General features: G+C 47.7%; 1 protein-coding gene across 1 annotated transcript in view; it reads right to left on the bottom strand.

Annotated features, from left to right (window-relative positions):
* The window catches only part of ATP13A1 (ATPase 13A1), a 221407-nt gene that overhangs the window by 74652 nt on the left and 130042 nt on the right, over positions 1-16713 (bottom strand). The window contains exon 19 of the mRNA XM_063931515.1: positions 11863-11959. Coding sequence (XP_063787585.1) covers positions 11863-11959 — 97 coding nt within the window. The remainder of the gene's footprint in view (positions 1-11862; positions 11960-16713) is intronic.

The following is a 16713-nucleotide window of genomic DNA, read 5'->3' as shown; positions in this document are numbered from 1 at the left end:
TCGAACTCAAGCTTGTAGCCATGAGAAATGAGATCCCTGACCCAGGTATCCCAGCAGGAAGCCTCCCAGACGCTGCTGAAGTGACGCAGTCGATCTCCCACCTCAAGATCCCATCGGGGTGGTGTGAGCACCTTCATGCTGAGGACTTAGTGGAAACAGAACTGGTGGTCTGCTCCTGAGAGCTGGTGCTTGCAGGCTTTCTTGACTTACGTCTGGTACCTCTAGTCGTATTGGATCACCTATGGCCTTAGATCGAAATCTGAGACCGAAATGACTGTACAGATGGCCCCGGGTAGGAGCATCTCGCCGGCGGGGTCCCAGAGGGAAGAAACATGGATTTCCCAGCCGTAACTTTGGAAATCCACGTATCCAATTCAACCCTAAGGAGCCATTAACCTGAAAAGGGGAGGGACTCCACTCAACACTGTGTTTGGATTCCGCGTCCGCTATCCACTGACACAACCAACCCCAAGGCCCTGCGCGCCGACATTGCCATGGCAGAGGTCCTAGCATTAATGTTCCCCCATCTCCTTGAGGGAATCACAGAGGATGCGTGTAGTGTCTTGAATGTGCTTTAGGAGGGTCACCATAGTGACCAGGGGCACAGCCCCAGAGAGGCCCTCCTGAATTTGAGTGGCATGGGTCATCCACAACCCGCAATGCCTTTGCGATACACCTGCTGCCATGTAAATAGATTTGAGTGTAGCTTCTATTTTCCTATCCCCAGGATCCATTATAGCAAAGGAGCCTGGGGCAGGAAGCGCCACCTTTTTGGACAGTCGAGAGATTGATACATCAAACCCCAGGGTTTCCTCCCAAAATTTCCTACATTCAGGAGCAAAGGGGAAAGTGCGCAAAAACTTTTATTACACTTGGAATTTTTTGTCTGAATTTTTCTGGGCCAACTTAAATAGGTAATCTATCTCTGCAGAATCAGGGAAAATTACATTAGGCTTGTTTTGTGTAAAGAAAAAATAAGATTTTAAACCTACCGGTAAATCTATTTCTCCTAGTCCGTAGAGGATGCTGGGGACTCCGTAAGGACCATGGGGTATAGGCGGGCTCCGCAGGAGATAGGGCACCTAAAAAGAACTTTGACTATGGGTGTGCACTGGCTCCTCCCTCTATGCCCCTCCTCCAGACCTCAGTTAGAGAACTGTGCCCAGAGGAGATGGACAATACAAGGCAGGATTTAGCAATACAAGGGCAAGATTCATACCAGCCCACACCAATCATACCATGTAACCTGGAACATACATAACCAGTTAACAGTATGAACAAAACAACAGTAACGGTCCAAGACCGATGTCAACTGTAACATAACCCTTATGTAAGCAACAACTATATACAAGTCTTGCAGAGTTTCCGCACTGGGACGGGCGCCCAGCATCCTCTACGGACTAGGAGAAATAGATTTACCGGTAGGTTTAAAATCTTATTTTCTCTTACGTCCTAGAGGATGCTGGGGACTCCGTAAGGACCATGGGGTTTATACCAAAGCATCCAATCGGGCGGGAGAGTGCGTATGACTCTGCAGCACCAACTGAGCAAACGCTAGGTCCTCATCAGCCAGGGTATGAAACTTTTAGAATTTAGCAAAAGTGTTTGACCCCGACCAAGCCGCCGCTCGGCAAAGTTGTAAAGCCGAGACGCCTCGGGCAGCCGCCCAAGAAGAGCCACCTTCCTAGTGGAATGGGCCTTAACCGAATTTGGTACCGGCAGTCCAGCCGTAGAGTGAGCCTGCTGAATCGTATTACAGATCCAGTGAGCAATAGTCTGCTTCGAAGCAGGAGCGCCAATCTTAATGGCCGCATACAGGATAAACAGAGCCTCTGTTTTCCTAACTCTAGCCGTCCTGGCTACATAAATTTTTAAGGCCCTGACTACGTCCAGAGATCTGGAATCCTCCAGGTCACTTGTAGCCACAGGCACCACAATAGGTTGATTCATATGGAACGAAGAAACCACTTTAGGCAAAAATTGCGGACGTGTCCTCAATTCAGCTCGATCCACATGAAAAATCAAGTAGGGGCTCTTGTGTGACAAAGCCGCCAACTCTGACACTCGCCTTGCTGATGCCAAGGCCAACAACATGACCACCTTCCAGGTAAGAAATTTCAACTCAACCTCGTTAAGCAGTTCAAACTAGTGTGATTTTAGGAACTGCAACACCACGTTCAGGTCCCATGGTGCCACTGGAGGCACAAAAGGGGGCTGGATGTGCAGCACTCCCTTTACAAACGTCTGGACTTCTGGAAGAGAAGCCAATTCCTTCTGAAAGAAAATCGAAAGGGCCGAAATCTGTACCTTAACAGAGCCTAATTTCAGGCCCATATCCACTCCTGTCTGTAGGAAGTGGAGAAGATGACCCAGATGAAAATCTTCCGTAGGTGCATTCTTGGTCTCACACCAAGACACATACTTTCGCCAGAGACGGTGATAATGTTTTATCGTCACCTCCTTCCTAGCTTTTATTAACGTAGGGATGACCTCTTCCGGAATCCCCTTTTTTGCTAGGATTCGGCGTTCAACCACCATGCCGTCAAACGTAACCGCGGTAAGTCTTGAAATACACAGGGCCCCTGCTGCAACAGGTCTTCCCTCAGAGGAAAAGGCCAGGGGTCTCCTGTGAGCATCTCTTGTAGATCTGAGTACCAAGCCCTTCGAGGCCAGTCTGGGACAACGAGTATCGTCTGTACTCTTCTTCGTCTTATGATCCTCAACACTTTCGTGATGAGAGGAAGAGGAGGAAACACATAGACCGATTTGAACACCCACGGTGTTACCAGAGCGTCCACTGCTATTGCCTGAGGATCCCGAGACCTGGCGCAGTACCTCTGAAGTTTTTTGTTGAGACGTGACGCCATCATGTCTATTTGAGGAGTTCCCCAAAGACGTGTTACGTCTGCAAAGACTTCTTGACGAAGTCCCCGCTCTCCTGGATGGAGATCGTGTCTGCTGAGGAAGTCTGCTTCCCAGTTGTCCACTCCCGGAATGAAGACAGCTGACAGATCGCTTACATGATTTTCCGCCCAGCGAAGGATCCTTGTGGCTTCCGTCATCGCAACTCTGCTTTTTGTACCGCCTTGGCGGTTCACATGAGCCACTGCTGTGACATTGTCTGATTGAATCAGAACCGGTAGGTTTCGAAGAAAATTCTCCGCTTGTCGAAGGCCATTGTAAATGGCCCTGAGTTCCAACACATTGATGTGTAGACAGGACTCCTGGTCTGACCACAGACCCTGAAAATGTTTTCCCTGTGTGAACGCTCCCCATCCTCGGAGGCTCGCGTCCGTGGTAACCAGGATCCAATCCTGAATTCCGAACCTGCGACCCTCCAGGAGGTGAGCACTTTGCAACCACCACAGGAGGGACACTCTGGTCCCTGGGGACAGTTATTTTCCGATGTAAGTGCAGATGGGACCCGGACCACTTGTCCAGAAGGTCCCATTGAAAAGTCTTTGCATGGAACCTGCCGAAGGGAATGGCCTCGTAGGCCGCCACTATTTTCCCCAGAACTCGAGTGCATTGGTGAACTGACACCCTTTTCGGTTTTAGCAGTTCTCTGACCATGTTCTGGATGTCTTGGGCTCTCTCTATTGGGAGGAAGACCTTCATTTGTTCCGTATCCAGTGTCATACCTAGAAACGGCAGTCGAGTTGTCGGAATCAACTGTGACTTTGGTAGATTTAGAATCCAACTGCGTTGCTGGAGCACTCTCAGAGAGAGCGCCACACTGCTCAGCAATTTCTCTCTTGATCTTGCTTTTATCAGGAGATCGTCCAAGTATGGGATAATTGTGACACCATGCTTGCGCAGGACCACCATCATTTCCGCCATTATCTTGGTGAAAATCCTCGGGGCCGTGGAAAGTCCAAACGGCAACGTCTGAAATTGGTAATGACAATCCTGTACAGCGAATCTCAGGTTTTCCTGATGGGGGGCATATATGGGGACATGAAGGTACGCATCCTTTATGTCCAGAGACACCATAAACTCCCCCTCCTCCATGTTGGCTATTATCGCTCTGAGTGATTCCATTTTGAATTTGAATCTTTTTATGTACAGATTTTGGGATTTCAGATTCAAAATCGGTCTGACCGAACAGTCTGGCTTCGGGACCACAAATAGGGTTGAGTAGTAACCTCTTCCCTGCTGGTGCAGGGGAACCTTGATTATCACTTGCTGTATACACAGCGTTTGAATTGCAGCTAACACTACATCCCTTTCCGATGTGGAAGCTGGTAGGGCCAATTTGAAAAATCGGTGCGGGAGCACCTGCTCGAATTCCAGTTTGTAACCCTGGGAAACTATTTCCAGCACCCAGGGATTCAGGTCCGAACTGACCCAGGCCTGACTGAAAAGTCGAAGACGTGCCCCCACCGATGCGGACTCCCTCAGGGGAGCCCCAGTGTCATGCTGTGGGTTTTGAAGCAGCCGGGGAGGACTTTTGTTCCTGGACGCCTGCCGCAGCAGGTGCTCTCTTGCCTCTGCCCTTACCCCTGGCGAGGAAAGAGGATCCCCGACCTCTTTTAGACTTGTGCGACCGAAAGGACTGCATCTGATAGGGTGTTGCTTTCTTTTGCTGTTGGGGAAGATATATGGTAAAAAATTAGATTTACCTGCTGTAGCTGTGGAAACCAGGTCCGTCAGCCCATCCCCAAACAATACATCCCCCTTATAGGGTAGTACTTCCATATGTTTCTTGGAATCCGCATCACCCGTCCATTGGCGAGTCCATAAGGATCTTCTCGCTGAGATAGCCATGGCATTGGCCCTAGAAGCTAGCAATCCATTGTCCCTTTGAGCATCCCTCATAAATAAGACTGCATCTTTTATATGGGCTAGAGTTAGGATTATAGTGTCCTTATCCATAGTATCAAATTGATCTGTCAGCTCATCTGTCCAAGCTGCAATTGCGCTACACACCCATGCCGACGCAATCGTCGGTCTTAGCACAGCACCCGTATGAGAATAAATACCCTTTAAGGTAGTTTCTTGCCTGCGATCTGCTGGGTCTTTAAGGGCCGCTGTGTCAGGAGACTGTAGCGCCACTTTCTTGGATAAGCGCGTCAGGGCCTTGTCCACAGTGGTGGGGTAATTCCCAAATCTCCCTGTCCTGCTTAGGGAAAGGGTATGCCATAAAAATTCTTTTGGGGATCTGCGGTCTCTTATCCGGAGTCTCCCAAGCTTTTCCAAAGAACTCATTTAATTCATGAGATGTCGGAAAATTAATAATCTGTTTCTTTTCCTTAAACATGTGTACCCTTGTGTCGGGGACCGAGGGTTCATCCACAATATGCAAGACATCCCTTATTGCCACAATCATACCCTGAATAGTTTTAGTCACCCTAGGGTGCAATTTTACTTAGTCATAGTCGACACTGGAATCAGAATCCGTGTCTGTAGTAGTGTCTTGTGTTAAGGGACGCTTTTGAGACCCCGACGGGCCCTGTGAGTCGGTCCAATCTGCGGATTGACCGTCTGATGTCCCCCCTAAACCAGCCTTATCAAGCCTCTTATGTAAAGATGCCACACTTGCATGCAACGTATGCCACATGTCCATCCAATCAGGAGACGGTACAACAGACGGGGACACACCACTCATTTGCTCCACCTCCTCCTTGGAGAAGCCTTCCGCCTCAGACATGTCGACACACACGTACCGACACCCCACACACACAGGGATTTACCTATAAGGGGACAAAACCCCAACCAGGTCCTTAGGAGAGACAGAGAGATAGAGTATGCCAGCACACACCCAGCGCTTAAAAACACTGGAATATACAACCAGATAGCGCTTTTATATGTTTATAATCGTAATCTCCACTCACTGCGTCGCCAAAGTGCCCCCCTCCTCCTTTTTCCAACCTGTGAAGCTCAGCAGGGGAGAGAACAGGGAGCCAGCGTTTTTTCATGCAGCCTCTGTGGAGAAAATGGCGCTGGTTAGTGCTGAGGATCAAGCCCCGCCCACCCGAGGCAGGCTTCGGTCCCTGCATCCTATATTAATAAAATGGCGGGAGTCCGTGGATTTACTGTCCCCCAGCCTAATCCACCTTATATATGGCCAAAACGAGGTTTATTGCTGCCCAGGGCGCCCCCCCCCCCTGCGCCCTGCACCCTTCAGTGCCTGCATTGTGTGTGTGACAGGGAGCAATGGCTTACCTCATGAAGATCTGATGTCTTCGGCCGCCTGAAGTCTTTTCCTCAATACTCACCCGGCTTCTATCTTCGGCATCTGTGAGGAGGATGGTGGCGGCGCGGCTCCGGGACGAACCCCAGGTGAGACCTGTGTTCCGACTCCCTCTGGAGCTAATGGTGTCCAGTAGCCTAGAAGCAGTGCCCAACTTCACAAGCCAGCTCTGCTTCTCTCTCCTCAGTCCCACGATGCAGGGAGCCTGTTGCCAACAGGACTCCCTGAAAATAAAAAACCTCTCATAATTCTTTTTCCACAGAAAACTCTGGAGAGCTCTCTGCAGTGCACCCATTCTCCTCTGGGCACAAGATCTAACGGAGGTCTGGAGGAGGGGCATAGAGGGAGGAGCCAGTGCACACCCATAGTCAAAGTTCTTTTTAGGTGCCCTATCTCCTGCGGAGCCCGTCTATACCCCATGGTCCTTACGGAGTCCCCAGCATCCTCTAGGACGTAAGAGAAATGACTTCTGTGACGCAGTGTCCTCTAGAGGGAGCTTTAACACATCAGCATTAGGGGTTCACTACCCAAAGCAGAATCTGTATCCAAGTCCTCCCCATCCTTCTGTATATCCTCATCTGTGTCAGATAGTAGAGCAGGCAAACCACGCTTTTGTTGGTCCTGTATGAGTGGAGGGGGGCTGAGCAACATCTGCCCTAACAGCTAAATCTGCAACAGCCTGTTGTAGTAGCAGAGTTCTGAACATTAGCAGTGAGCTGGGATGACATATCTGACATCATAGTTTTAAGAGACCCTAGCCAGTGGGGCTCTGGACCCTCTCCCCCAGCCCCTTCACTGATTTGTGAAGACTGGCTGCATTGTTCCCATGAAACAGAATCAGATGATAATGGAGAGAATCTGGTGAGGCATACACTGCACAGCTTGTGTTTACCCATGTTTCACAGTAAGCACAATTACATACACATACATAGTAATATATTGCAAACATGCCCTACTGTATTGTGAGAGGAGACAGACAGGGAGAAGGACACCAGCACACCACCCCTAGCTGTACACCCCCAGTGAGGCTGTCAGCTAACTTTATCACAGTAAACACTAATAAATTCTGTCCTGTAGAGGACCCAGATTGTGTACAATAGCAGCTCCTCCCCTTTGCTACACCCTGTACCATATATCCAGCGTGTCTGAGGAGTCAGGAAGCACTGTGTGTGCTGTCCATGGCTGCAGTAAGCAGAGGAAGGTGCCAAAATGCATCTGATTCCGCTCTGAGTTAGCTCCAAGCCGGAGCTATAGTTATTATTTATACTGACAATGGGGGTAATTCTGAGTTGATCGCAGCAAGAATTTTGTTAGCAGTTGGGCAAAACCATGTGCACTGCAGGGGAGGCAGATAGAACATGTGCAGAGAGAGTTAGATTTGGGTGTGGTGTGTTCAATCTGCAATCTAAATTGCAGTGTAAAAATAAAGCAGCCAGTATTTATCCTACACAGAAACAAAATAACCCACCCAAATCTAACTCTCTCTGCACATGTTATAACTGCCTCCCCTGCAGTGCACATGGTTTTGCCCAACTGCTAACAAAATTCCTGCTGCGATCAACTCAGAATTACCCCCAATGTCTCCTTTCAGCTTAAAAACATCACACAAGTGCTAGTCTAAGTGATTGTGAGCCAGTCTACACGGGGGATCTTAGCGAGACCCTCCCAGGAGGGCCTTATATGCTGCGCCCGCGTTCAGCTGCACAGTGAACCGGGGGACACCCCTAGCGGAGCCCCCGGTTTGTACTCACCACCGATGTCACCTTCAAGTAGCGTTAGGGGTGTGCGGCGTGCTGCGACAGCCAAGGCACAGTGCCCCGCAGAACAACAATCCCTCAGGACAGTGGTCCTGCAAAGGGGGAAGCGGCTCTGCACCTCGTAAGGCCGGCGACACCCCCCCCCCCCCCCCAAACTCCCACGGTGCAGGTATGCTGTCACCCAAACGGCATACTGAAAATAACCAACATTAAAAAGAAATTGTAGAAAACTCTCTGGTGCTCAGAGATATGCATCCTCTCCTGAGGGCACTTTTTTCTAAACTGCCTGTGGAAGGGGGCATAGAGGGGAGGAGCCAGCACATCCAGAGAAGAAATTTAAAGTGCACCAGCTCTTTTGGACCCCATCTATACCCCATCGTACTAGTTTCCCCATGTCCCTTATGGATGCTAGAGAAAAACATTCAAAGCCTGACATTAAGAGAACACAGTGAAAAAAGGGAGATATGTCATAGTAAGGGAGGTTTTGTCAGCTATCTGTTAATGAACATGTATTTATCATCTACATGCATCAGTAATTAAGCCATCAGCCTTCAGGTGCCAATGCAGTTTGTACAATGAGCACACGCATAACAGGAGGAACAGATAAGTGGTCTTGGTCCATCCCTTGCAACAAAATTCTGAAAGCACAACAAATAAATATAATTTATTTATCTCCATCTATGTATCTCTTAGGGATACATTTACTAAGCAGTGATAAGAGCGGAGAAGTGAGCCAGTGGAGATATTTCCCCATCAACCAATCAGCAGCTCTGTATCATTTTATAGTATGCAAATTATAGAGGTCACTTCAGTGCTGACTGGTTCATGGGGCAACTTCTCCATTGGCTCACTTCTCCGCTCTTATCACTGCTTAGTAAATGTACCCCTATATCTCTCTTATTTTATAATACCGGGGGTATATATGGAGGTTGAACTTTGGAGTATCCCCCTGGAGAAAAGTCTGCTTCCCAGGTTAGTACTCCTCCAGGTATCAATACTGCCGAGATGGCTGGAAGGTGGCGTTCTGCCCATCAACAAATGTGAGCCACTTTCTGCATTGCCAACCAACTGCTGGTGCCTCCTGATTGTTTAGGTAGGCTACTGCTGTGGAGTTGTCGGACTGGACCTGGACAGATTTGCCCTGAAGAACGTCCTGTGTCAGAATAAGTGCTCTGTAGACGGCTCGTAATTCCAGGACATTGATTGGTAAGCCGGTGACTGCGCCCCATCCGCGGAGACTGGTAGTACCTAATCTAGAATCTAGAATGGTCACCCCTTATCCAGATGCATCGTCTGGAGCCACCAGGTTAGCGACAGATGGACCTCCGGAGAGAGGAACCATTGTCTTGGACCTGATCCGATGTGGTGGTCTGTTTTATTTAGCCAGTTCCACTTATTCACAGTGTAATGAGTAGATATACAGCAAGTCTCAAGTCTATTTCCTTACTGGCGCTATCTCTAGGCCTAATGTGGTGGCCGCTTGGGTGTCCAAAGTGGCTAAATAAAATCACTAAGTGCGGTGTTACTGGTTGGAACCGCAGGACACCAGCACTGTGATTTATAGCAAGATAGTATATAGATACAACATAATAAAAGTAACATAACAGTTACTGTGCATCTGAAAGTGTAATAGAATGATATGTATCCATTATGTCCACTTAGCATGAGATCTCTAGCCGTAAAAAGTAACCACACATGCACTTGGGAATAAAGTTTATTATAACAGATAAAGAGTAACACTGTACTTAAATGTTACATTCAGAACTCTTTATAAATAGAAATTGTGACTTCCTGAGGAATAAAGCAAAATTTAACTGGGAAATTTTCAAAATCTCTCATATACAAAATGTCATTAGCAGCGGGGGGCTATGCTGCCGTTATTGGAAGAGAAATCTTCAAAATAAAAATAAGCAGTCTCTGTATTAAGAATACTATCCTATTTTAAATCACATTTTCTCTAACTTTTTCACTTCCTTTGCTTAACATATTTTATTATGGCTGAACAATTTTAAATGGTGATAATAAAAGATACATTTTATCAACTAATCAGTTAATTGTGAGGTTCTCAGTGCACCCAGAAAACAGCTTATTTTTCTGTGTGTATATGTTATAGTCTTTCAAGCTATGGGTAGCACTCCCGACCAATAATAAATAAAGGTGTGAATACAAACCATATAATATAATTGACTAAAAGGGAAAGAGAACATTTGTGCTAAATTATCCTTACTGGTGCGGGAGTATTTTTTGTTTTATATAAAAGACTTGAGACAGTGTTCCACCCTCCTATCGGTAGTTTCCTATAAGGAAGACGTAGAAGAAATAGGTAAAGTGGAAGATTTCACCAAAAGTTATACATGAGAATCCACCAGTGGGGGAGTCTTCCACTTTGTACAATCAGTTGCCGGAGCGGGGTAGAAAGAAGTTAATCGCTTAGGTAGCGTGAACTTTTCCCTGGAGTATTCCATGCTTCACAACGTAGCTCCATAAGGTTCTTAGATCGAGGAAACTCAGTCTTAAGTTTTGGCCCTTAAAAAGCTGTGAGGTTTTCGGTTCAGGAGCAGGTTCGTCTTCCTCAATATTTAGGATAGATTTGACCGCAACTACAGGTGCAGACACGTCCAGAGCAGAGTGAGCTTCCTCCCCCCCTCAGAGGGGAGCTCCATGAGTGAGGCATGAGTGTACCCTTCTTCACCAGATGATGCTTCAGAATCTGTGAGTCGTGTAGATTGAGAGGAAGAGGGGACACCTAACAGCCCTAAGAACAGCTGCAGGAAAGCCATAGGACAGAGGTTCCCAAACGTGGTCCTCAAGGCACCCCAACGGTCCTGGTTTTAAATGTATCCATGCTTGGCCACAGGTGACTTAATTAGCACCTTAGTCAATTTGATTTAACCATCTGTGCTGAGCCATGGATATACCTAAAACCTGGACTGTTGGGGTGCCTTGAGGACTGCGTTTGGGAACCTCTGGCATAGGAGGTTTGTTCCAGGCTCTGTACTGAAGTTGAGAGAGCATCCACCCAAGGTGGATTCAATGACTGGTATAGCCGGAGGCACGACTGGGACCGAGACAACAGTATGTACCAGCTGAGGAATACCCACAGGGGAAGTAACATCAGGAGATGCCAGGCGGTAAGTTATTTGGCACAGTAACTGAGAAAAAGAAGTCCATGGAGGTTTCTGGCCAGAGACTGAGGGTGCGGGCTGGATTGGTGCTGGCTAGTTATGTGGTATATAACAGTCAATACATAACTGATCCTGTATAACATCATGTAGTGACAAACCTGCCAAACAGGATTTACATGAGGTTAAAAAGGGCTGGACTCCTCTATGCCAGTGTTAATCACCAGGTACCCTGGCCTTATAATGCCTGCGCCAGTATAATTTTTTATGCTCTGGTGGTCTAGTGGAGTCCAGCAGGTGAACAGAGGTCCACACTGGCGCCTCCGGTACGTCTTTCGGGCCCGGGAGGCAGACCACCATGAAGGCGCTGCCACCGATGCCAGCCTGCGGTACTGGGGTCCTGAGGATGCCTGAGCATGGAGACGGGGTACAGGGAGGGAAGGCTGGGAGCATCTTGGGATGCCAAAAGCTTAACTGTTTGGTGCCCGGTCCTTTACTACCACCTACAACCCCATGGTATTCAGTCTACCCCCTAAGGAACCCGAAGAAGAAATAGGGCTCGATATTGCCATGCTCCATGGGATGAAAGAAAAATATTTTGCTATAATTTTATTGAGGACTGCCTCTAAAATAATTACAATAAAGACTGAAAACAGTTTTACCAGTGTGGACTATTTACATAAAAACCACCACTGATTTTTGATGGTTTCCTGTTATGACAGTTACTGTAGTAGATGACCAATTAAATGCTACAGAATAAATGCTACAAGAATAACTTCCATTCACTTACCCACATTGGCATGTTTTAAAGCTCCCACATCATTGGTCCCGTCACCGCACATCAATGTGATGTAGCCTAGCTCTTTTAAACTCGTAATCACAAATTCCTGCAACCAAAGAGCATCTGATCAATGACCTCAGTATGAATGTAAAGCTCAGTGTGCATGTGCATCTATCCTATAGAAGGCCCTTATTGCAGCTATGACTGCCTGACCATAACCAGTCTAAGTACCGCTTGTCCCCAAACATAAAGCTGACACTTTATCAAAAGATTATAAAATATCAATATTAGAGAGTGGAATGGAAACAAATGGATTCTAGGGGAACTTTTAATAAATATTAAGACTCATTTATGTATACAAAGGAGAGACATCAGTCTGGTAATCATATGCTTCACTTTTTCTCTGACTTTGGCTAATTTGGTCGATCAGTGCTAGTTTTCCTTGAACCTAGCTTTTATACAGTTTACTGGGGCAGGCAAACACACTGGGGGTAATTCAATTGTGCCACACACCCCCTGCTGGCAGTCTATAGTAATGGGCGTCTATCAGAGAAATTCAATTGTTGCTCTGATCAGACGCCCATTAGCATTTAACAAGGCTAAATGTGAGTAAAAATCTCTGTTGGGCATCTATAGTCTGGGCACCCAAACTACGGCCTTTTCACACATTTTTTCTAGCACAGTAGGCTGCGAGCAAAAATCAGACTGCCTCGGCTAATGGGCACCTGATCAGAGCAACAATTACATTTCTCTGATAGACTACCATTACTGTAGACATCCAGCAGGGGGTGTGCGGCACAAATGAATTCCACCTACTGTGTAAGCGCTATGTTCTTTAACAGTACATGGGCACACAAAGTGCACATACATCACCAGCCTTATATGCAAGTGTATAAATGCTCAACTTTTCTTAACTAGCTTAATTGGTCAATGTGATGTGGGGAAGGATTAACTTGAAAATAAGCAACAAACCAGAAAAAAAAATAGGATTTTAATAACCTACCGGTAAATCATTTTCTCGTAGTCCATAGAGGAAACTGGGGTCCATTTAGTACCATGGGGTTTAGATGGGTCCACTAGGAGCCATGGGCACTATAAGAACTTGATAGTGTGGGCTGGCTCCTCCCTCTATGCCCCTCCTACCAGACTCAGTCTAGGAAACTGTGCCCGAGGAGACGGACATACTTTGAGAGAAGGGTAGATAAGGATAGTGGTGAGATTCCGAACCAGCACACACAACAAGAGGAAAGCCAAGCTAACCAAACTTGAAATAGGAACAGCAACAGCTGAAAAAACATTACTTACCCAAGTAACAGTGCAGGAAGAACGAAGCCCTGGGCTGGTGCCCAGTATCCTCTACGGACTATGAGAAAAGGATTTACTGGTAGGTAATTAAAATCCTATTTTCTCATACGTCCTAGAGGATACTGGGGTCCATTTAGTACCATGGGGATGTACCAAAGCTCCCAAACCGGGTGGGAGAGAGTGCCGAGGTTCCTGCAGAACTGATTGACCAAACTGAAGGTCCTCAGAGGCCAAAGTATCGAACTTTTAGAACTTAGCAAACGTGTTCAAACCCAACCAAGTAGCTGCTCGGCAGAGCTGTAAAGCCGAGACACCCTGGCCAGCCGCCCAGGAAGAACCCACCAACCTAGTAGAGTGGGCCTGTACAGATTTTGGACATAGCAAACATGCCGTGGAATAAGCATGCTGGATAGTAAGTCTGATCCAGCGTTCAATTCTCTGCTTTAAAACAGGACACCCAATCTTATTGGGATCATAAAGAACAAACACCGAGTCCGTTTTTCTGTAACGAGCTGTTCTTTTCACATACACCTTCAAAGCCAACCGGAACCACAATAGGTTGGTTGATGTGAAATGTGGACACCACTTTAGGAAGAAATTGCTGCCGAGTTCTGAGTTCAGCTCTGTCCTCATGGAAAATTAAATAGGGACTTTTGTGAGACAAAGCCCCCAGCTCCAACACACGTTTTGCTGAAGCCAAGGCCAACAGTGTGACGGTCTTCCACGTAAGATATTTTACGTCCACCTACTGTAACGGTTCAAACCAGTTCGATTGGAGGAACTGCAGCACCACATTGAGATCCCAAGGTGCCAGGAGAGGCACAAAGGGAGGTTGGATGTGCAGAACACCTTTCAAGAACGTCTGGACCTCAGGGAGAGAAGCCAATTGTTTCTGAAAGAAAAGGGACAAGGCCGAAATCTGGACTTTTATGGAGCCCAGACTCAGGCCCACATCCACGCCTGCCTGCAGAAAAGCAGGAAACATCTCAGATGAAATTCCACCATAGAATAATTTCTGCTCTCACACCAAGAGACGTATTTCTTCCAAATACGATGGTAATGCTTAGCAGTCACTCCCTTCCTGGTTTGGATCATAGTCGGGATAACCTTTTTAGGGATCCCACTCCTGGCTAGAATCAGCCGTTCAACTTCCATGCCGTCAAACGTAGCTGCGGTAAGTCCTGATAGACGTACGGGCCCTGTTGCAGAAGTTCCTCGCGAAGAGGTAGAGGCCACGGATCTTTGAGGAGCATCTCCAGAAGGTCCGCGTACCAGGCCCTTCTTGGCCAGTCCGAAGCAATGAGTATTGCTTGAACCTTTTCCTTTTTTATTCGCTTTAGAATTCTTGGGATCAGAGGAAGTGGATGAAACACGTACACCATCTGATAGACACACAGAGTCATCAGGGCGTCTAACGCCACTGCCTGTGGGTCTCTCGACCTGGAACAATACCGCCTGAGCTTTTTGTTGAGACAAGAGGCCATCATGTCGATCTGTGGATATCCCCATCGACTTGTCAATCACCTGAACACTTCCAGGTGAAGGCCCCACTCCCCCGGGTGCAGGTCGTGTCTGCTGAGGAAGTCTGCTTCCCAGTTGTCTACTCCCGGAATGAAAATCGCCGACAACGCCACAGCGTTTTTCTACCCAGAGGAGAATTATTGACACCTCTGACATTGCTGCTCTGCTTTTCGTTCCGCCCAGTCTGTTTATGTACATTACATCCGTCACATTGTCCGACTGGACCTGAATTGCCCGATCTTGAAGTAGATGTGAGGCCTGCAGAAGGGCATTGTACATGGCCCCGAGTTCCAGAATGTTGACTGGAAGGATGACTTCCTGACTTGACCATCTTCCCTGAAACTGCACTCCATGAGTGACTGCTCCCCAACCTCTGAGGCTTGCGTCTGTGGTTAACAGAATCCAATTCTGAATTCCGAACCTCTGTCCTGCGCCGAGGTGAGAACACTGTAGCCACCACAGAAGGGAAATCCTTGCTTTTGGCAACAGACTGATCCTCTGGTGCTTGTGAAGATGCGATCCAGATTATTTTTCCAACAGATCGAGCTGGAAGGGTCTTGCGTGAAACCTTCCGTTTTGAAGTGCCTCATAAGAGGCCACCATTTTCCCCAGAAGGCGTATGCACAGATGCACAGACACCCGGGTTAACTTCAGGACATCCCGAACCATCGTCTGGATTACTAATGCCTTTTCCAACGGAAGGAGCACCTTTTGTGACTCCGTGTCCAGTATCATTCCCAGGAATGGTAGCCTCCGTGTTGGTGAGATTTCAGAAGGTTCAGAGTCCACCCGTGATCGTGGAGGAGTTTGGTTGAGAGACCAATGCGTCCAGGTACGGAATTATGTTCACTCCCTGTTTGCGGAGTAGAAACATCATCTCTGCCATCACCTCGGTGAACACCCCGGGTGCCGTGGAGAGACCAAATGGCAGGGGCCTGGAACTGGTAGTGACAGTCCTGCAGTGCAAACCATAGATAAGCCTGATGAGGCGGCCAGGTCGAAAATAAGAATTTACTTACCGATAATTCTATTTCTCATAGTCCGTAGTGGATGCTGGGGACTCCGAAAGGACAATGGGGAATAGCGGCTCCGCAGGAGACTGGGCACAAAAGTAAAAAGCTTTAGGACTACCTGGTGTGCACTGGCTCCTCCCCCTATGACCCTCCTCCAAGCCTCAGTTAGGATACTGTGCCCGGACGAGCGTACACAATAAGGAAGGATTTTGAATCCCGGGTAAGACTCATACCAGCCACACCAATCACACCGTACAACTTGTGATCTGAACCAAGTTAACAGCATGATAACAGAAGGAGCCTCAGAAAAGATGGCTCACAACAACAATAACCCGATTTTTGTAACAATAACTATGTACAAGTAATGCAGACAATCCGCACTTGGGATGGGCGCCCAGCATCCACTACAAACTATGAGAAATAGAATTATCGGTAAGTAAATTCTTATTTTCTCTAACGTCCTAGTGGATGCTGGGGACTCCGAAAGGACCATGGGGATTATACCAAAGCTCCCAAACGGGCGGGAGAGTGCGGATGACTCTGCAGCACCGAATGAGAGAACTCCAGGTCCTCCTCAGCCAGGGTATCAAATTTGTAGAATTTAGCAAACGTGTTTGCCCCTGACCAAGTAGCTGCTCGGCAAAGTTGTAAAGCCGAGACCCCTCGGGCAGCCGCCCAAGATGAGCCCACCTTCCTTGTGGAATGGGCATTGACAGATTTTGGCTGTGGCAGGCCTGCCACAGAATGTGCAAGCTGAATTGTACTACAAATCCAACGAGCAATCGTCTGCTTAGAAGCAGGTGCACCCAGCTTGTTGGGTGCATACAGGATAAACAGCGAATCAGATTTTCTGACTCCAGCCGTCCTGGAAACATATTTTCAGGGCCCTGACTACGTCTAGCAACTTGGAATCCTCCAAGTCCCTAGTAGCCGCAGGCACCACAATAGGTTGGTTTAAGTGAAAAGCTGAAACCACCTTAGGGAGAAATTGAGGACGAGTCCTCAATTCTGCCCTGTCCGT

This window comes from Pseudophryne corroboree, chromosome 6, assembly GCF_028390025.1.
Source record: "Pseudophryne corroboree isolate aPseCor3 chromosome 6, aPseCor3.hap2, whole genome shotgun sequence".
Taxonomy (NCBI): Eukaryota; Metazoa; Chordata; class Amphibia; order Anura; family Myobatrachidae; genus Pseudophryne; species Pseudophryne corroboree.
Note: the sequence above shows the minus strand (reverse complement) of the source record. Positions and strands in the feature narration are given on the sequence as shown.